General features: G+C 42.8%; 1 protein-coding gene across 1 annotated transcript in view; it reads right to left on the reverse strand.

The window, feature by feature from the left end:
- zfpm2a (zinc finger protein, FOG family member 2a) overlaps positions 1 to 15,095 on the reverse strand; it is a 114,129-nt gene that overhangs the window by 80,315 nt on the left and 18,719 nt on the right. The window contains exon 2 of the mRNA XM_062399612.1: positions 1,329 to 1,487. Coding sequence (XP_062255596.1) covers positions 1,329 to 1,487 — 159 coding nt within the window. The remainder of the gene's footprint in view (positions 1 to 1,328; positions 1,488 to 15,095) is intronic.

The raw sequence follows: 15,095 nt of genomic DNA on the forward strand, positions 1-15,095 counted from the left end.
TAATAAAAATCTGACTTGGCTGGTGTATGAAAAAGAACAGATTACTAGTGTCCCATAAAAGTAGTATTTCACATTTGGGATTACAATTTAGTGTTGACTTGATTCATAAACACGGGGAACAGACAGGAGATTTGCAGCCCAGTTCCTCATATGGTTTCATCCAAGACAATGGGAGTTTTTCAAACGTCTCTGACAAGGCTCTTTGAAAATTTCCAGAAGTTGTACTTTTTATTCTCCTTGCTGTAACCACCAATATGTACTGTGCCCCCTATTTCATAGCTTCTGGGTTATTACAAGACCATACATTGTACTTTGAAGTTTGAGTAAGGACACATTATGAAGGAGACAAAGGGTAGAGCAAACGAGGCGTCGCTGGTAATTGCAATTTCCGAACAATTGTGCCGTTCAACTTTCTCCAGAGAACAAAAGGAAAACATTATTGATACGATTACTGGGGCATAGCCCACCTGAAACATGAAAGATTTTTTTTTCCCCTCAATAATGTAATCCCACGAGGCACATCAGTTTAGAAGTGTGAAGAAATAATTCTAAACAAATTTTCCTTTGAAAGGAGAAAGAGGAGGCAGACATTCAAAGCATAGGTTCTTCATTAAAAAGTCAAATTTATGGTATCCGCGAGCCTGTAAGAGTGGGGACACCTTGGGTAGCGAAAGCCACGCAACCGGGGGGTAGGAGGAGAGGGGGACTTAGGGGAAGGGGAGGAGGGACAAGTCTGTCATCTTCACACTGTAACCTGGAGCAGACCACAAATTAGCTCCTGTGATGGCAAGGTGTGACCGAAATGAAACAAACATACAAAGAGGCAATTTAATTGAATTGGAGTTCAAAGAGGACTCAGGCGCATTTGGCTGTGCTTTATAGTGCTGGACCTCCGAGCAAAGTGTCCACAGAACTTCAGCGCTGGCTCAAAGGGAAGTGCTACGCTCTCCAGTGCATTGGTGTACCGTAGCACACCTTCACAGCACTATCACAGAGGGAGAGCCGGTGTTGCCGATGCCATCTCCCACTTTCAGATCAAACCACTGCTCTTGAGTGGATTGCTGGGATCAAATATCAAAATGGATAGTTTCAACTCAAGGCGGTGATGCGGGAGGAATTCGCATTCGGACACAAATTCTGCCAGGTCTGATTTGAGCATGTTGACGGATTTTATTAGACACCATTGGCAGGAGTAAAACTTATTCTTGATGCTTGGCACCAGGGCTGCTCAACATATTGTGTCTTATTAGACATTAAAAAGAAAACCACACACAGTTTGCGTAGAACGGTTTCCGGAATTATGGAGCGTAGATGTACGGGATCGTCACCTTTGTTGCAGAAGTACTCCATATCCTCGCAGCTCATGTTCTCAGTCTCAAACTCGCCGGTGAAGTTCTCCTCCGCCGAGAACTCGTCTTTGGCCAAGAGCTCATTCTCTTCAGAGACGCACTCCTCCTCCTCCTCCTCCAGGCCATCCTCTAGAGGACCTGAGGGAACACACGCACACAAACACACATACATACACAGACACACACACATGCATACACACATAAGGGAGATGTTCAGCAGTTGCATCACATCCTTTAGGCTTTCATTAAAAAAATAACTTCTGCCTCTCTTTGTTTCTTTTGTTGCGATACTGCATAGTTAGTCAAAGTGCAACGCTGCACTGTATTCTATGTTCACACATCCAGTATAGACAAATATAAAGCCATGTCAATAAAGAATATTATTTTACCTTAATATTTCATTCCAATTTTATTTTCATTCCATTACAGCATATTGAAAAAGCCCTTTGAGACTGTGTGCTCTCTGAAAAACAAGCTGACATGCAGCCAAGGTGAGCTGTGATGTTAATCCTGCTTCCTGCAAAACAAAACCTCACACAGATGGAGGGAAGGAGGAAAAAAAAGAAAGTTCCTTTCCAGACTTTCATACAGGCATCAGCATGGGAGGAGGAAAGAAAAATACTTTTATTAATTTGTTAGCCTTATCACAGGGTACAATGTTGATTTTCCATTTACATTCCATGCCTCCGGGTTATACACCAGTGCAATCTTAAAGGAGACACTTTTCCGTGTGATTAATTTTCCCCCTCTCTGTGCAATATTATTTCTTTAAATCTAAATGATTTCGGAGTTTTGCTTGTAGCTGTACATCTCTTTGGGTATTTGCATATTACCATTTTGCTTCAATCAAGGGCGCTGATGGAATTACTGTACTGCTACCTGAATTGTATTAGCTGTGAAAAACATCTCACCCGGCATTTGAATGTTATTAAGATAATGTGCATCTTGCACACCTCTCCTTCCCACAACACATGTCTACAATGTCAGCACATGAATTACCATAGCAAAGAAGCAACGGAACACTTCAAGTTTAAGGTTAGTTTATATTTGAAATAACTCACTCCGAGCAAAAACAAAAAAAAGTGTCGATACAAGTCACAAAGCTTGTCCTCTAAGTTTTATGAGCCGTGTTTAACTGAATAATCATATCAAAAGTGCTGCCACTGCTGCCTGCTAGATGTGGATGCTGTCTCCGTCTCTGCCCGTCACACATGAGCTATATTGCAGCCTCCTGTGCATCATCCTGGAGCTCAAACAGAGTGCACTGATATCCTCTTGACACCTTTCAGCATGTTTGTTCTATTGTAGAGGGAGTGAGCCCCTCAGCTTTAATAAAGCAATAATTTCAGTTCACAAAATGGGGCTAGTGTGCCTCTCCTGTTTCTCTTTCTTCCCACACCGAGCCTCATAAAAGACCCCCCTGATGTCCACAAACTGCCTGCTCTTTTCATTAGTCTTATAAATTACTCCTTTGTAGAAGCCTACATCTGCAGGAGCCCAGGACATGAAAAGAATTAGCACACAGATCTCTAATAGACACTGTGGAGCCAGAGTGCTGCTTTTAAATTAGGATACAGTTTTATGATCTTATCTGATGCCTACTGCTGATTCGCTGAGGAGTGAAGTGAAGCGTGAAGTGACTCGATGAGTCTACCATCGCTTAAGATGATACCGGGAGATAAATATCGCAGTATCAAGGGGAGATTGTATGACTGCCGTTAAAAGCTCCTGCCAAGCCAATTGAAGACAGTGTGAAAGAAAGCGGGGAAATACATTTCTATACGCACGCTCTGTACACATTCCATTACACAGCTGAATAAGAACTGTGTGTACAACTAAACGATTCTTCCTCTGTTGCCGGCAAATACAGCAGCGCCATTGCACCATAGAAAATAGACCTACAGTGTTGTGTGATAATAAGGGTAAAGGGAGATTAAAGATAAACTTCATGGTCAATGAGACACAAAGATTAGGGAGATAAGATGAGATAGAGCTGAGGTTTAATAGACTCAGAATAAGGGCATCTCACTTCCCCACTCCAACAGATAGTAACTAAATGGAGCATTTTCAAACTGATAGAGATCCTGGAGGCCATGCTGAATATGGAAAAATGAAATGCTTCACCCAGTTGGAGACTTTAAAGGGGGTCCGATGGCTACTTCTTGGGGAACCGCATAGATTACCAAAGTTTGTTCGCATTCTCACGTGTTTAGCTTATTATACAGTATTCATTGCATGGAGAGACCTGAAATTATTTCAGAGACAGCAATGATAAGAATAATGACTTTCTAAACGACCAGCACCACACTCCTAACTCATTTTCTGATAGTGGCGTTCCTGCTATATTTAGTTGTGTACTGTTTAAAATCCTGTCACATTCACTATGTGACCCGCGCTTGTTGGTGCATTTCTATAGGGTCTGCTGACGAATTGGGCCAGAGGAATGTCTGCCGCTTCACCCTCTTATCAGGCCTCCTCCGGAGTTTAGATGGCCAATGGCACCGCGGGGAGCGCGTCCGCATTGCACTTCACCACCGAGCAGCCCACTTTTAATAGGCGTGCTCGTCACAACAGACGCACAAATTTGTAAAACCAAAGAATTTTGAATGGGATGTGACAGCACAGCATAAACATTTTGGAAAGCCACAAATCCCCTGGGAATCTGTGTTTTTTTTTTTTTTCTCGTTTTCAACCGACTGCATCTGTTTTGTTCTGTCAGTGTTATCAGAGAAGACTGCTCTGCTCCGAGTGGGCGTCTCAAACTTCCACAGTGTTTACAGAAGAAAAAAAGACGCCACCATCTCCTAATGATTTTTCTGTTTTTTAAATGTTGTTATATTATGATTTGTTTATAACCCCTGTTTAGAACAAAATATTTTGTCTTGTATCGAGGTGAAAATTATGGGCCATGATTTTAATTGACTGATTTCATTTATCAAGCAAACAATGCAGTCAATTGCTCCAGTCTCTCACATATCTTTTATAATTTAAAACTGAACTCCTTTGGGTTTTGAACAGACAAAACATGCAGAGGACCCAGTTATCCTCATGTGTGAATGGACTGTTCACACCCTGGAGGCAGGGTTACAAGATAATTACGGGTGCTCCAATAAAATGAGATATAAACAAAATAATGATAATAAATACATCAAAACAAATAACACACATAATGTTTTGTCTTTGATTTTTGCCGTGTTTCTGGTGAAATCCTGGATACTTTTACATATTCCAGCCTCTAAAAGACCTTGAGCTGAAACTATCCCTCTTCGATTTAATAGCTCATTTTCTTCATTAAAGCATTAACCTGTGATGAGGGTTCAGAAGGACACTTCACTTCACTTCTCTGAGGTCACAAGCTAAAATGGTCTGAACTTGACTAAATAATGAATCAGTTAACCGTGAAAAATAATCATTAGATTATAAGAGAATAGTTGCACCTATAATAACTATCTGTAACCTTGAGCCAAGCAGCTGTTCTGTTCAGTCGTGTGCTAATCCACAAGGTTTACTTTATAGAGGCGCTAGAATCATCCCAGCACAATGACACTATCCACTGAACTTCATAAGGTCGTTTTGTGAAACTGCAACCTGTCTGAACTTCTTCTCAATCTGGGTCAGTGTCCAGATATCCCTACACCCCTGGAGCCCTGTCACCTGCTCCCTCCACTCGGAACTGTCTCATCCACAATCATCACACTCTTCCTCTGCTGAGCAGCGCGAGACATCTCAGCCCTGTTCAAACAGTCATGCACCAGGAGCAGCCGGCAGGAGCAGCCAATGCTAATAGAGACATTGGTAGCTGAATACAGGCTTGATCACAGTGGCTCTTTTGTTCATGGCATGGCCTCTGTCTGATAGGGATCGGCCATGTGGAGTGGATCTCCAGAGAGGGATATGGTAATGCCCCAACTGAGTCTATAAAATGGGGTGATACTCTGAGACCATACGATGGACAGAGGATTAATGAGTCACAGAGGAAGGGGAGCAGGGAAGAGAGGAGTATACGGACAGAGGTGGTGGAGTGAGCATCTTTCAGGAAAACACACAAGTAGTAGTAGTAGACTGTGCCTGAGTCTACAAAAACAGAATGTGGGGGGAAAAAACACAAAGATGTGCCAACCTTGTCTCGGAAACTAAACCAGAGCTATAAACAAACGTGCGTATGAGCAAAACTGTATAACTAATTTCATGGCGTGCCTTGTCAGCCGTCCGCAATGTGGTGAGCTTGTGGTCGGACTGTGATAGCGATACCTCGCATTATCAGCAGGCTCCACAGTGTGATGTGTGGATCACAAACCCAGCCTCCTCTATAGCTCCCTAATTAGAGGTGAGGTAATTGAATCTGACAGAACAAAGCGGCAGATCTCTATAAGCATGGAAATCATTTTTGCTCCCACCTATACAGTTTTTCATCCAAAAGGCTCATTGAAAATGTGTCCAAGCTGGCCTGGGGATAAAACGTTGCACCTGAGACTAAACATGAATGCATAATGCAGCCCTAAACTCCAACAGGGCCACGACGTTCAATCCCTGCCAGCTCTGCTCCGTGTGACTGGCCCTTTGTGCCAACACTGATACGGGGCCTTCCTCACTTCCAGGTGAGCACACACGCCTACTTTGCAGGACTCTTAAAACTTCTGCGTGGGAGGAATTATAGAAATATAGACTTTGAGTCAAGTTGCAAGTGGCTCTACGCTGTGAGCTAGGTAGGCTTATGTTTACCCCACAGCTGGAGAAAAAAATGGATAAACATTTGCTCTCTGACAAAAAATATGAAACAAAAAACCTGTCTCCTTGCAGGATGGGTTGGGAAGTGTGAGACAGAAGAGAAAGCAAGGGAGGAGAAAGTGGAGGGAGGCGAGGAGAGATTGGGGGCCATACTCTCTCCTCAGCTCTAATGACCTTTGGGAAGCAGAGGGCTCCCTCAGCCATAGAGGAGACAGAGTGTATATGTTACAGGGCTCAAGCCTCTAATTTAATCCTTGATCACTGGAATGAAATAGATACCATTTACGCAACTCTTAATAGCTTAATATGCTACAGGAACCCTCAAAGGAATTTCTCATTTCAATCATCTTTTTTTCATACTGCGTCAATGTATCAGAAACAGGGGCCTTTTTCCTCGACCTACACTGTGATCAAACTAAATGTGGAGCTAATGCTGTAACACAAGTCAAAAGTAAATTACCATTTGTATATTTCTTTCTGTGAAGGGCTGTTTGTGTGTAAATGTTTGCGTGTGTGTTTGTGTGATTCTGTGTGTGCTGGGAGGAGCGTGGAGCAGCTTCAGTGGAGACTGATATGTTCTCAGAGCCACAGTCTGTGACCAAGTATAAGCAATGGTATTGTTTAACTTGATTTTCCGGTTGCTAAGCAATGTAATTCTCGTGATTAGAAATGGCTGCCTTCCTAAATTTGGGCACTTACAATCAACAGTCAACAAACTGCTTGAAAACTCAGCACCAATGCTCGTCTGGAAATTGTGGTGGAAAAAAAAAAAGGGGGGAAGGAGGGCGGGTTCATCAGGGGTGGATGGATAAATGTATTCACATCCTTGTAGAACGCACACGCACATGGGAAGCAGACACTCTCCTCTGTGAGGCTGCAGCACGAGAGATGACATCTGATGACATCATGCATTTAGATGACCCACTAACTGTACGTTTCTGCTTGGTGCAGTTAGTAGACACGCCTGACGACTGGGAAACGGTATCACTAGCACTGTCTGCAGAGCTGCTGAAAATGCTACCCAGATGCAGAATAATGTTCTGATTTACTTCTGTTCACATTTTCAAATGCTTTACCATAATTCGGTGGAGTATCTTACTCCAATCAGACACAACGTTGGATCCCAACATGTTTGCAGACTTGCTAAGTTCTGTGTTGTTGCGCCCAGTGTTTCTGTCTGGACTGTTGAAGGGGAATAACACACGCTTACTTCTTTATCCAATGAATTTGAATTGGAATGGCATGAAAACATGCTGGCATTTGACTATGCCATTAAAATGCTGGAGGCACCTCTGAGCGTGCCCGAGGGCTTCAGCAGATGCCAGCCAGTTTCTCTGTGGAGTTAGCTGGGTCCTGCTTCACTCTACTGCCTCTACTTGTCTCACTGGAGATTACAGACACACACACACACACACACACACACACGTGCATCCAAGTGGACACACTTTGGTCCATAAAAGTCACAAAGCTTGTCCTCCAAGTAATATGGGCTTAGTTAATGCCTCTCTTGCAAGGTAACATTTGCTTTGCAGGGGCATCGAACATATTAAAATGCTGTTGAAATTCTTAGTATGCTGCCTTTCCTGTTACAGACTTGCTTCTCCTCTTTTGAGTGATTTATTAGTGTCATTCTGTTACTTCTAAGGAAATAAAATTTAACCATGTGCCTGTACACCGGACGTGACAGCTGAAACAAAGCGGGTAAAATATATGTGGTCTTAATTACTGGTTTATAAGTGAGCTTTTCACTAGAACGTTCACTTTTAATGAAGCCATTGAGTGAGGCTCCTCCAGGGAGCTATCATGGTTAAGTGGGGGCATCCATCTTCAGCCATTGGCTTGTCTGCAGACGAGTGGAGGCTCTGTCTACAGCACGCTCACCTCATATTGGCTCACTTTATCTCCACTAAGTAAAAAGTCTGCTGGAAGGTGCTAACAGTGGCGAGAAAAGACTTTTCTCCAGCAGCTCTGATGAGGCTGAGGGAGTTTTCATCCTGCAGAGGCAGTGAGCATTTCACTGTGTCTAAGTCAGAGCTTAATAAGACGCTGCTGTTTAACCTGAAAAGCGTTGCATTCATCACATTCAGCGGCCTCACTGTGGTGGTTGGAAGAGCAGCGCCGGAAATGCTAGAACTGCTTCTGCAACCAATCGCTTTTAGTCGAGCGTCAGTTCAAAGAATTTAATGGGGAGCCTTCAGTAAAAGAAAAATGATAACTGTATCAAATAATGTAGATAAAACAATATTTTCCCATCAAGGAATTTCTATGAAATGGATATATCTAAGATGTCATTTTCATTCCAGTATTGTGAGGGATGGAGGGTTCCTTTTGCAATAAATTCTTCATTAATTCAATTCTAATTTGCCGCTGGTTCATATTTCTACTATTGATAGTTCCACTTCTTAATACCTCGGATAAGGGGGAGAAAATCATTGCAGTAACTCAGTGGAGACTGTGAGCAGCAGATATGATCTAAATATTACCAATGCCAAAAGAAGTGTGAAGTCTGATGAACATTTCAAAAGAACAATTCTTTATGGATCAGCTAAATCTTTTCCACTTTTTAATTAAAAGTAAAGAAAATAGAAGTTAATTATCCTGTAAAGATTAGCTGGTGGGCATCTTTCTGTAAATTAGTTCTAATTAAAAGGAAATTGTCAAATGACATTCAAAGCACTGTCCTTTAAAACACAGACTGAGATGGGCTTTTTTTCCCTCCCCCCGTGCTCCTCCTTCCCCCTCAGCCTCGCTCCTAATTCTTGATCTGGCCAAGTGAAGCTTCTTGCTGGAAGATTAGGATTCTGCCAGTGCTTCAGACACACGCACGCACACACACTGACACACACACACACACACTCCGTGCTCCCTGGATAGCGGGCCTCTAGCACACAGTGAAATACTGCTGCATCAATGGGGAGCTCGTGGCTGCCGGAGATAAATACTCCTCATTGATAAATGATTGCACTGATTAGTTGCAGTAGTTGGGCTTTAACTTTTGTATCAGACTGATATTGGCTTTTTAATGAAATATCAGATCTTGGTCATTTGCTCCATTTCTGTCTAAAAACTTGGAAAAGCTATTACGGACATCTTGTGTTAAATTACAGGTGTGGTGCTGCTGGAATGCACAGGAATGATGCTCCATTTTTGTCTACAAGTGAGGAAAGACAATAATTGCAGTAAACATAATCCTGTTTAAATTCATGTAAGTGTGTATGTTTTTTAAACACTGGAAGATCCAAGTGTCTGTAATGCAAAAAAGGGCAAATAAATGGAACAAATGGAATGGTCAAATTTGTCAAATTATTTTTAAAAGCATCTGCTGGTAACCTTTGGAGCTGCAAAATGAATGACATGACTTTTCCTGCCGAGCTAACATTAACTAGTGAAGCTGAAAAGAATATCTGTTCTTCCATCACTCACTCTGATGGCATTACAAACTCTGCTTCTTAAGTTTGTGTTGCCTCCACAGCATCTGCTGGAAATGAACGTTAACTTGGCTACGTTTTCATAGCCTCCACTATAAGATGAGCTTGACCTCATGCTGCACTGCTACTTTTCATCGGAATGATGTTTCCACTGCTACCACTTCATTTCTACGACACAGATAAGTAAACAAAATCATTTTCATCTGAAACCACTCGTGTTCATTCACCTGTGTTGTTTAATGCCACATTTTCACAACATCCACAGCATGTGATATTATCTAGTACTGCTCAGCTAGATGTTCTGCTGACTATGGTGTAATATTGTTGTGATATCAACATGATAAAACTATTCACAAAGTCAGTAAAACATTTGATTGTGTCCTCAGTTATAGTCTACAGTATATATTATAATTAATGTATTCAAACTTAACAATTTTATTATCTTCATAGACTATATATATACATAAAAAATGCGAGGGAACATTAAAAACTGGATACACTGGTTTATATTTAATGATATTACACACAAAGTTTTAATTATAATAATAATATCGTATATATTAGGCTGCAGCTAATGATTGGGCACATTTTCAATTGAGTAATGTGCATATTATTTTCAATATATCATCAGAAAATAGTGAAATAGGTAGATCACAATTTTCCAGAGCTCATGACAACACATCTTCTCATTCTCCCTGGCCAACTGACAATTGACTGTGAAGTAAAACATTTGATATTTTTTGCTTGAAAATTAGCTAAAACCATAAATTGACTATTACGATGCCACACTTTGCCTTTAAAGACAATAATAGTGACAACCGTTTGCCTACTGCCTCTTTCCCACTGAAACAAAAGAGCACAAACATACAGTGTGAACACGCACAACTCTTAACCAACATCCACTATCACCACTTCACTAATAAATGATGAATCAGACTGTCTGTATGTGTGTGTGTCTCTGTGTGTGTGCATGTGTGTGTGTGTGTGTGTGTGTGTGTGTTCTGCAGCTTTCATCTGATTACATGTGGATTTCATCACTCATTGTCTGGTCTTGGGCTGTTGCTCCCATCCACCCGCGTTGTATCAAACTAGATTCCAGCAGTATAGTCTGACAGAAGAGAGAGGAAAACATTGCTGAAGCCCCTCCATCTGCTCCGGCTAATGATGATGCTCTCCCTGGCCTGGAGCAGAACTGTGTGAGGGAGATTTACACCCATAATACCCCTGGGGCTCTGGAGCTGCACCGCGCTCCAAAAACACCGTTGCTCCATCACTTTCTATATGATAGCTGGCAGAGCAGGTAACAATGGACCAGCAACAATGTCTTTTTGTACTACTGACAAGTGCCTTATTTGGTTGACACAACCTGCCTCGGTGTCTGAGGAGTGGCACTGAGCACACAGGAAAATGGATGACAGCTACACCATTGAGACATTGTGCTGTTGCAACAATCATACCGGAGTGTGTTTTTGAAAAATACCCAGCAGTGTGTGATATGAGGTAAAGGAGGACAGCAGTGACTGAGGGAAATGTGCCGGGTCTTATTGATACACTAATTAGAATCATGGGGGGGTGGAATCAGGCATCACAGTGAATTAAACTGAACGGAGCTGCTTCTCTCCGTTCAACCTCTTATAAAGGTTTATAAATTGTAATTGTACTTCAATTTGGAGGCTTTAGACCCATTCTAAGGCTGTGTGTGTGGGACGCGCCTTGACATATATCTCCTAAAACAAGTAAGTTAAATGGTGAGAGGCAGAAAGCAAGACTGTTTACGTATGTGTGTGTGTGTGTGAGAGAGAGAGAGAGAGAGAGAGAGAGAGAGAGAGAGAGAGAGAGAGAGAGCGAGAGAGAGAGAGACAGAGCGAGGGGTGGAGGCATATGGGGGGGGGGGGTGTAGAGAAATCCACTCCTCAGGGATTGAGTGTTCAAACACAGTAAATGGAAGTGGCACAGCTCTGACCTTTGAGCTGCAGCATACGAGTAAAGTGAAGGCGCTGTCAAAATATTGCTTCAGAAATGACAATCCACCTCGCCAGTCCCAAGTCTTGACATGGCAGGCAAGTGGAGAGCCGTAACCTGCTGATCCCGACATTACAAATGAGGGGATTATCATGACAACAAACCGCAGCTTGACACGCTGCATACCCTAAAGATATTCTGGCATTGCCCCTTATTATCAGCAAAGTCCCACACAGATAGCCAGCGATGACACTCGGAGCAGGCGCCCAAAGTCGAGAAGGAATGGGGAGTGGCCATGTGTCAGAATCCCAAATGAAATTTTCAAATCAGGTTTGTAAATTTCCTTCTTCCAATCAGCATTAACTTTGGCAGATGAGCAGCTTCCTCGAGTCTTCATTTGCGTACACCCACGTAATGCTCAGGTCCACAGAGAATAACTCAATCGTAAAGAATACCAAAATATCACAGGCAAATTACTAGTGCTCTGAGAGGAAGCTTGGGAGGAACAAAGACAGGCAGCCATAATTATATCTTGGCGTGTATAGCATGTCAATCGGCCACCTACGTTCTGGAGGGCATTCCCCTGGGCCCCTCCGGCATCAAAATGATGTCCAAATTATTTTGTGCTCTATTGCAGCATGAAGCGATTATCATATTTACTAGTGGTGCATTATGACAAACATTGATGTTTACACCTGTCTCTGGGAGAAGGCAAGGTTTACACTCTGTAATTTAGCAAATGTACAGTATGCATATGAGCTTGTTGGCAGGGATTTAAATTAGGTCAGAAATGGAATATATCAATAGCAACCCATATGTGCATCTTTCTTTTCCTTTTCCCCCTTCCCCTCCCCAGCCCTCTTTGCTCAGAAGCTTGGCGATGAAGCAGCTTGAAGACTGCAAAAGTGTGATATGTGCAAATCACATTTGCAGATGAGCTTGAAACTCCTTTTAATATTCAGATATCAGACATCCCGCACTGAGAAGCCCGCTAAGACGCGATTCGGGGGAGAAAAGCAAGATCGGCGTCATTAGGGGAATCGTTAGAGGCTCGGTTTACATTTTACATATTCCACAAAAATGTACAACCAAGTAAAAACATCACCAGTTATCTGTGATAACAATGCAAATTTTTGTCAGAGAGCGCATGAAGATTCTGTCAAAATCCAAAGTCGCTCAGGTCTTTCTTTTCCCTTTTTTTCCCTCCCTGGCTTAACACCCTCAGCTTATTGGAGCTTTGATTTCTTTCATATTTTTTCCCTGAGAAGACACACAGGCTTGTGGAGTCAAAGGCTGTGAAAGGTATGTTTGCCACGAGGCACAGGAACACGTGTCCCCATAGCCTGCCAATAGCTCATCAAACACACAGGCCCGTGGATGGATGCAAGCCCGGCTGGCGTTTAGGACGTCTGCACAGCATCCCCTCTGCCACCATCCCTGACTCCTGTTTACTTGCTTCAGTCAGAGCCACAAAGAACAGCCCCATTTCCCGACCGTTTTCTGCACGTAAATGCAGCACGGCGACAACAACGTCCCCAAAAGGCAGCATTTTTCCCCCTCTTATACCTGCTCCTTTGTGGCATACAGTCGTGCTCTGACAATAATTCTGCTGCTTTACAGTCTCAACTTTTTCATTGGATGACAGAACATAGCCCCTGCAATTTCCCCCTACCTCCTTCATTTCCCCGTGTCTTAGCCCTGCACCAAATTTGTCTCTGTGCCATTTTAATTACAGCCAAGGCAATCTTTATGGTGGTATTCTGCGAGAACACCAATCTGCAAAAAAGGTGATAAGTAGAGCCGCCACCCAGCTTTGGTATCAGTAATAAACAGACACTTAATTGAATAATTTGACCTGAGAGCCTGATCCTGGGAAATAGCATGCTGGAAAAATGTATTTTGAATATTGAAGACAGTTCAGTGTTTTGCATGACGCCTGCAGTAGGAGAACACACAGTGGATTTGGCTGGTTGCCCGCAAACTCGCCAATGTGGGCCATGGTGAGTCTTTACAGAACAGATAAGTGAGCCTTTGGTATCCTGGAAGCACTCAGTAGTGTGTGTGTGTGTGTGTCTGTGTGTCTGTGTGTCTGTGTGACTGTGTGTGTCTGTGAGTGTGTGTGTCCGAGAAGGAGGTAGACATATGTATGCATGAGTCTGTGTGCAGGCGTGTGCATGCATGTGTCCGATATGTAGGAGGGGGGAGGAGTGTGAAGTGTGCCCACTCGAGGTCCATCTCCAGCTAGCAGCCACATGGGCACATCCCCCTACGTCGCTGTACCCCAAGCATACACACGCACACAGAGAAGCTTTCCACAGAGCCTCAGAGACAATGACTCGCGGCCCCTTCCTGTTTAAGGATAGCTGTCAGAGGACGATGGCTCCGATTCAACACTGCAGCAGGTTTGCACAGAGCTTCCTGATAAAACTGAAAAAAGCAAAAGCCTCCACTCGCCCCTCTTTCTCTCACTCGCTCCATCACTCTCGCTCTCCCTCCACAGTTCAACACTGATTTGACTGCTAGCATAATTTTGCAGAGGAGACTATTTGCAGATGCAGCAGAGTTATCAATCCGAACAGACACACAATCCGGGTCCAATGTCACTTCTCCTCATTATGTTAATGGTTAATACATGCAAATGAAAACATTCCGTCAATTTGATTTCTTTGAAGATAGTTTGCATATTGTCTTAGCCATAATGATGGTACACTTTCTCCCCAGCTTCGATTTATGCAAGGCTAGTTAGTTCATTTTTATCAGCTCTGGGTTCATTTCTAGGGCTACTGGAATGTGTTTTCCCCTTCCCCTCACTATTTAACTAATTAGGATTCAGGTACCATAAGCAGATTTTTCACGCTATTGGTGTTTTTCTTAATTAAGAAACAAATGAATTCTCCCCAGCAAAATAGATGGAACAACGGGATAGGGTGCCAGGGGCCAGATGCGGCGCTTCTTAATTAGAAGTCACTCCATTGTCTGAGGTTTTTTAATGAAGCTCCAATCTAAATGGATATCAAAAAAGCTTCTAGTGAAGAAAACACACACACACACACACACACACACACACACCGGCCATTTAAAATAATAAGGAAATAAAGATAATGAAAGAGAAAAGATATGTACTGGCAGCCCCGGCTCACACCTCCAGTTCAGCGCATGCAGTGCTCGCGTCACCTCTGGATGAGCCCTATTTAAGCAGCTCGATCCCTCGCCTGCCCCTGCCTGCCTGCAGCCATGTCTAATGTTCTGCCAAGCCAACAGTGAACCACTCTCTTTTCAACTTCTCATCAAAGGTGGAAGTTTCATTACCCCATGGATGGTTATCAACTAACTATTTCTGAAAGCTGCTGCAGCTGTCAACTTTCTGTTTTGGTTTTGAACAGTGAAGGCTATAGCAGAGGCCATGCTCAACATATCAATGTCATTTGTGATAGGGCGACGTTTTGGTGCAGGGGAAATTTGCAATTAGCTGGAGCAAATTGTTACCTGAACACAATATGGAAGATAGAAATGTTGGTGTGCAATTAGATTTAAACACCTGGTGTGTATATATGTGCTGTAAAAAGAACTGTGCAGGGGGAACAAAGGAAAGTTTTTTTGTTTTGAAGTTAATTTTGTTTTTGTTTTT

Source organism: Platichthys flesus, chromosome 11 (genome assembly GCF_949316205.1).
Source record: "Platichthys flesus chromosome 11, fPlaFle2.1, whole genome shotgun sequence".
In the NCBI taxonomy this organism is placed as follows: Eukaryota; Metazoa; Chordata; class Actinopteri; order Pleuronectiformes; family Pleuronectidae; genus Platichthys; species Platichthys flesus.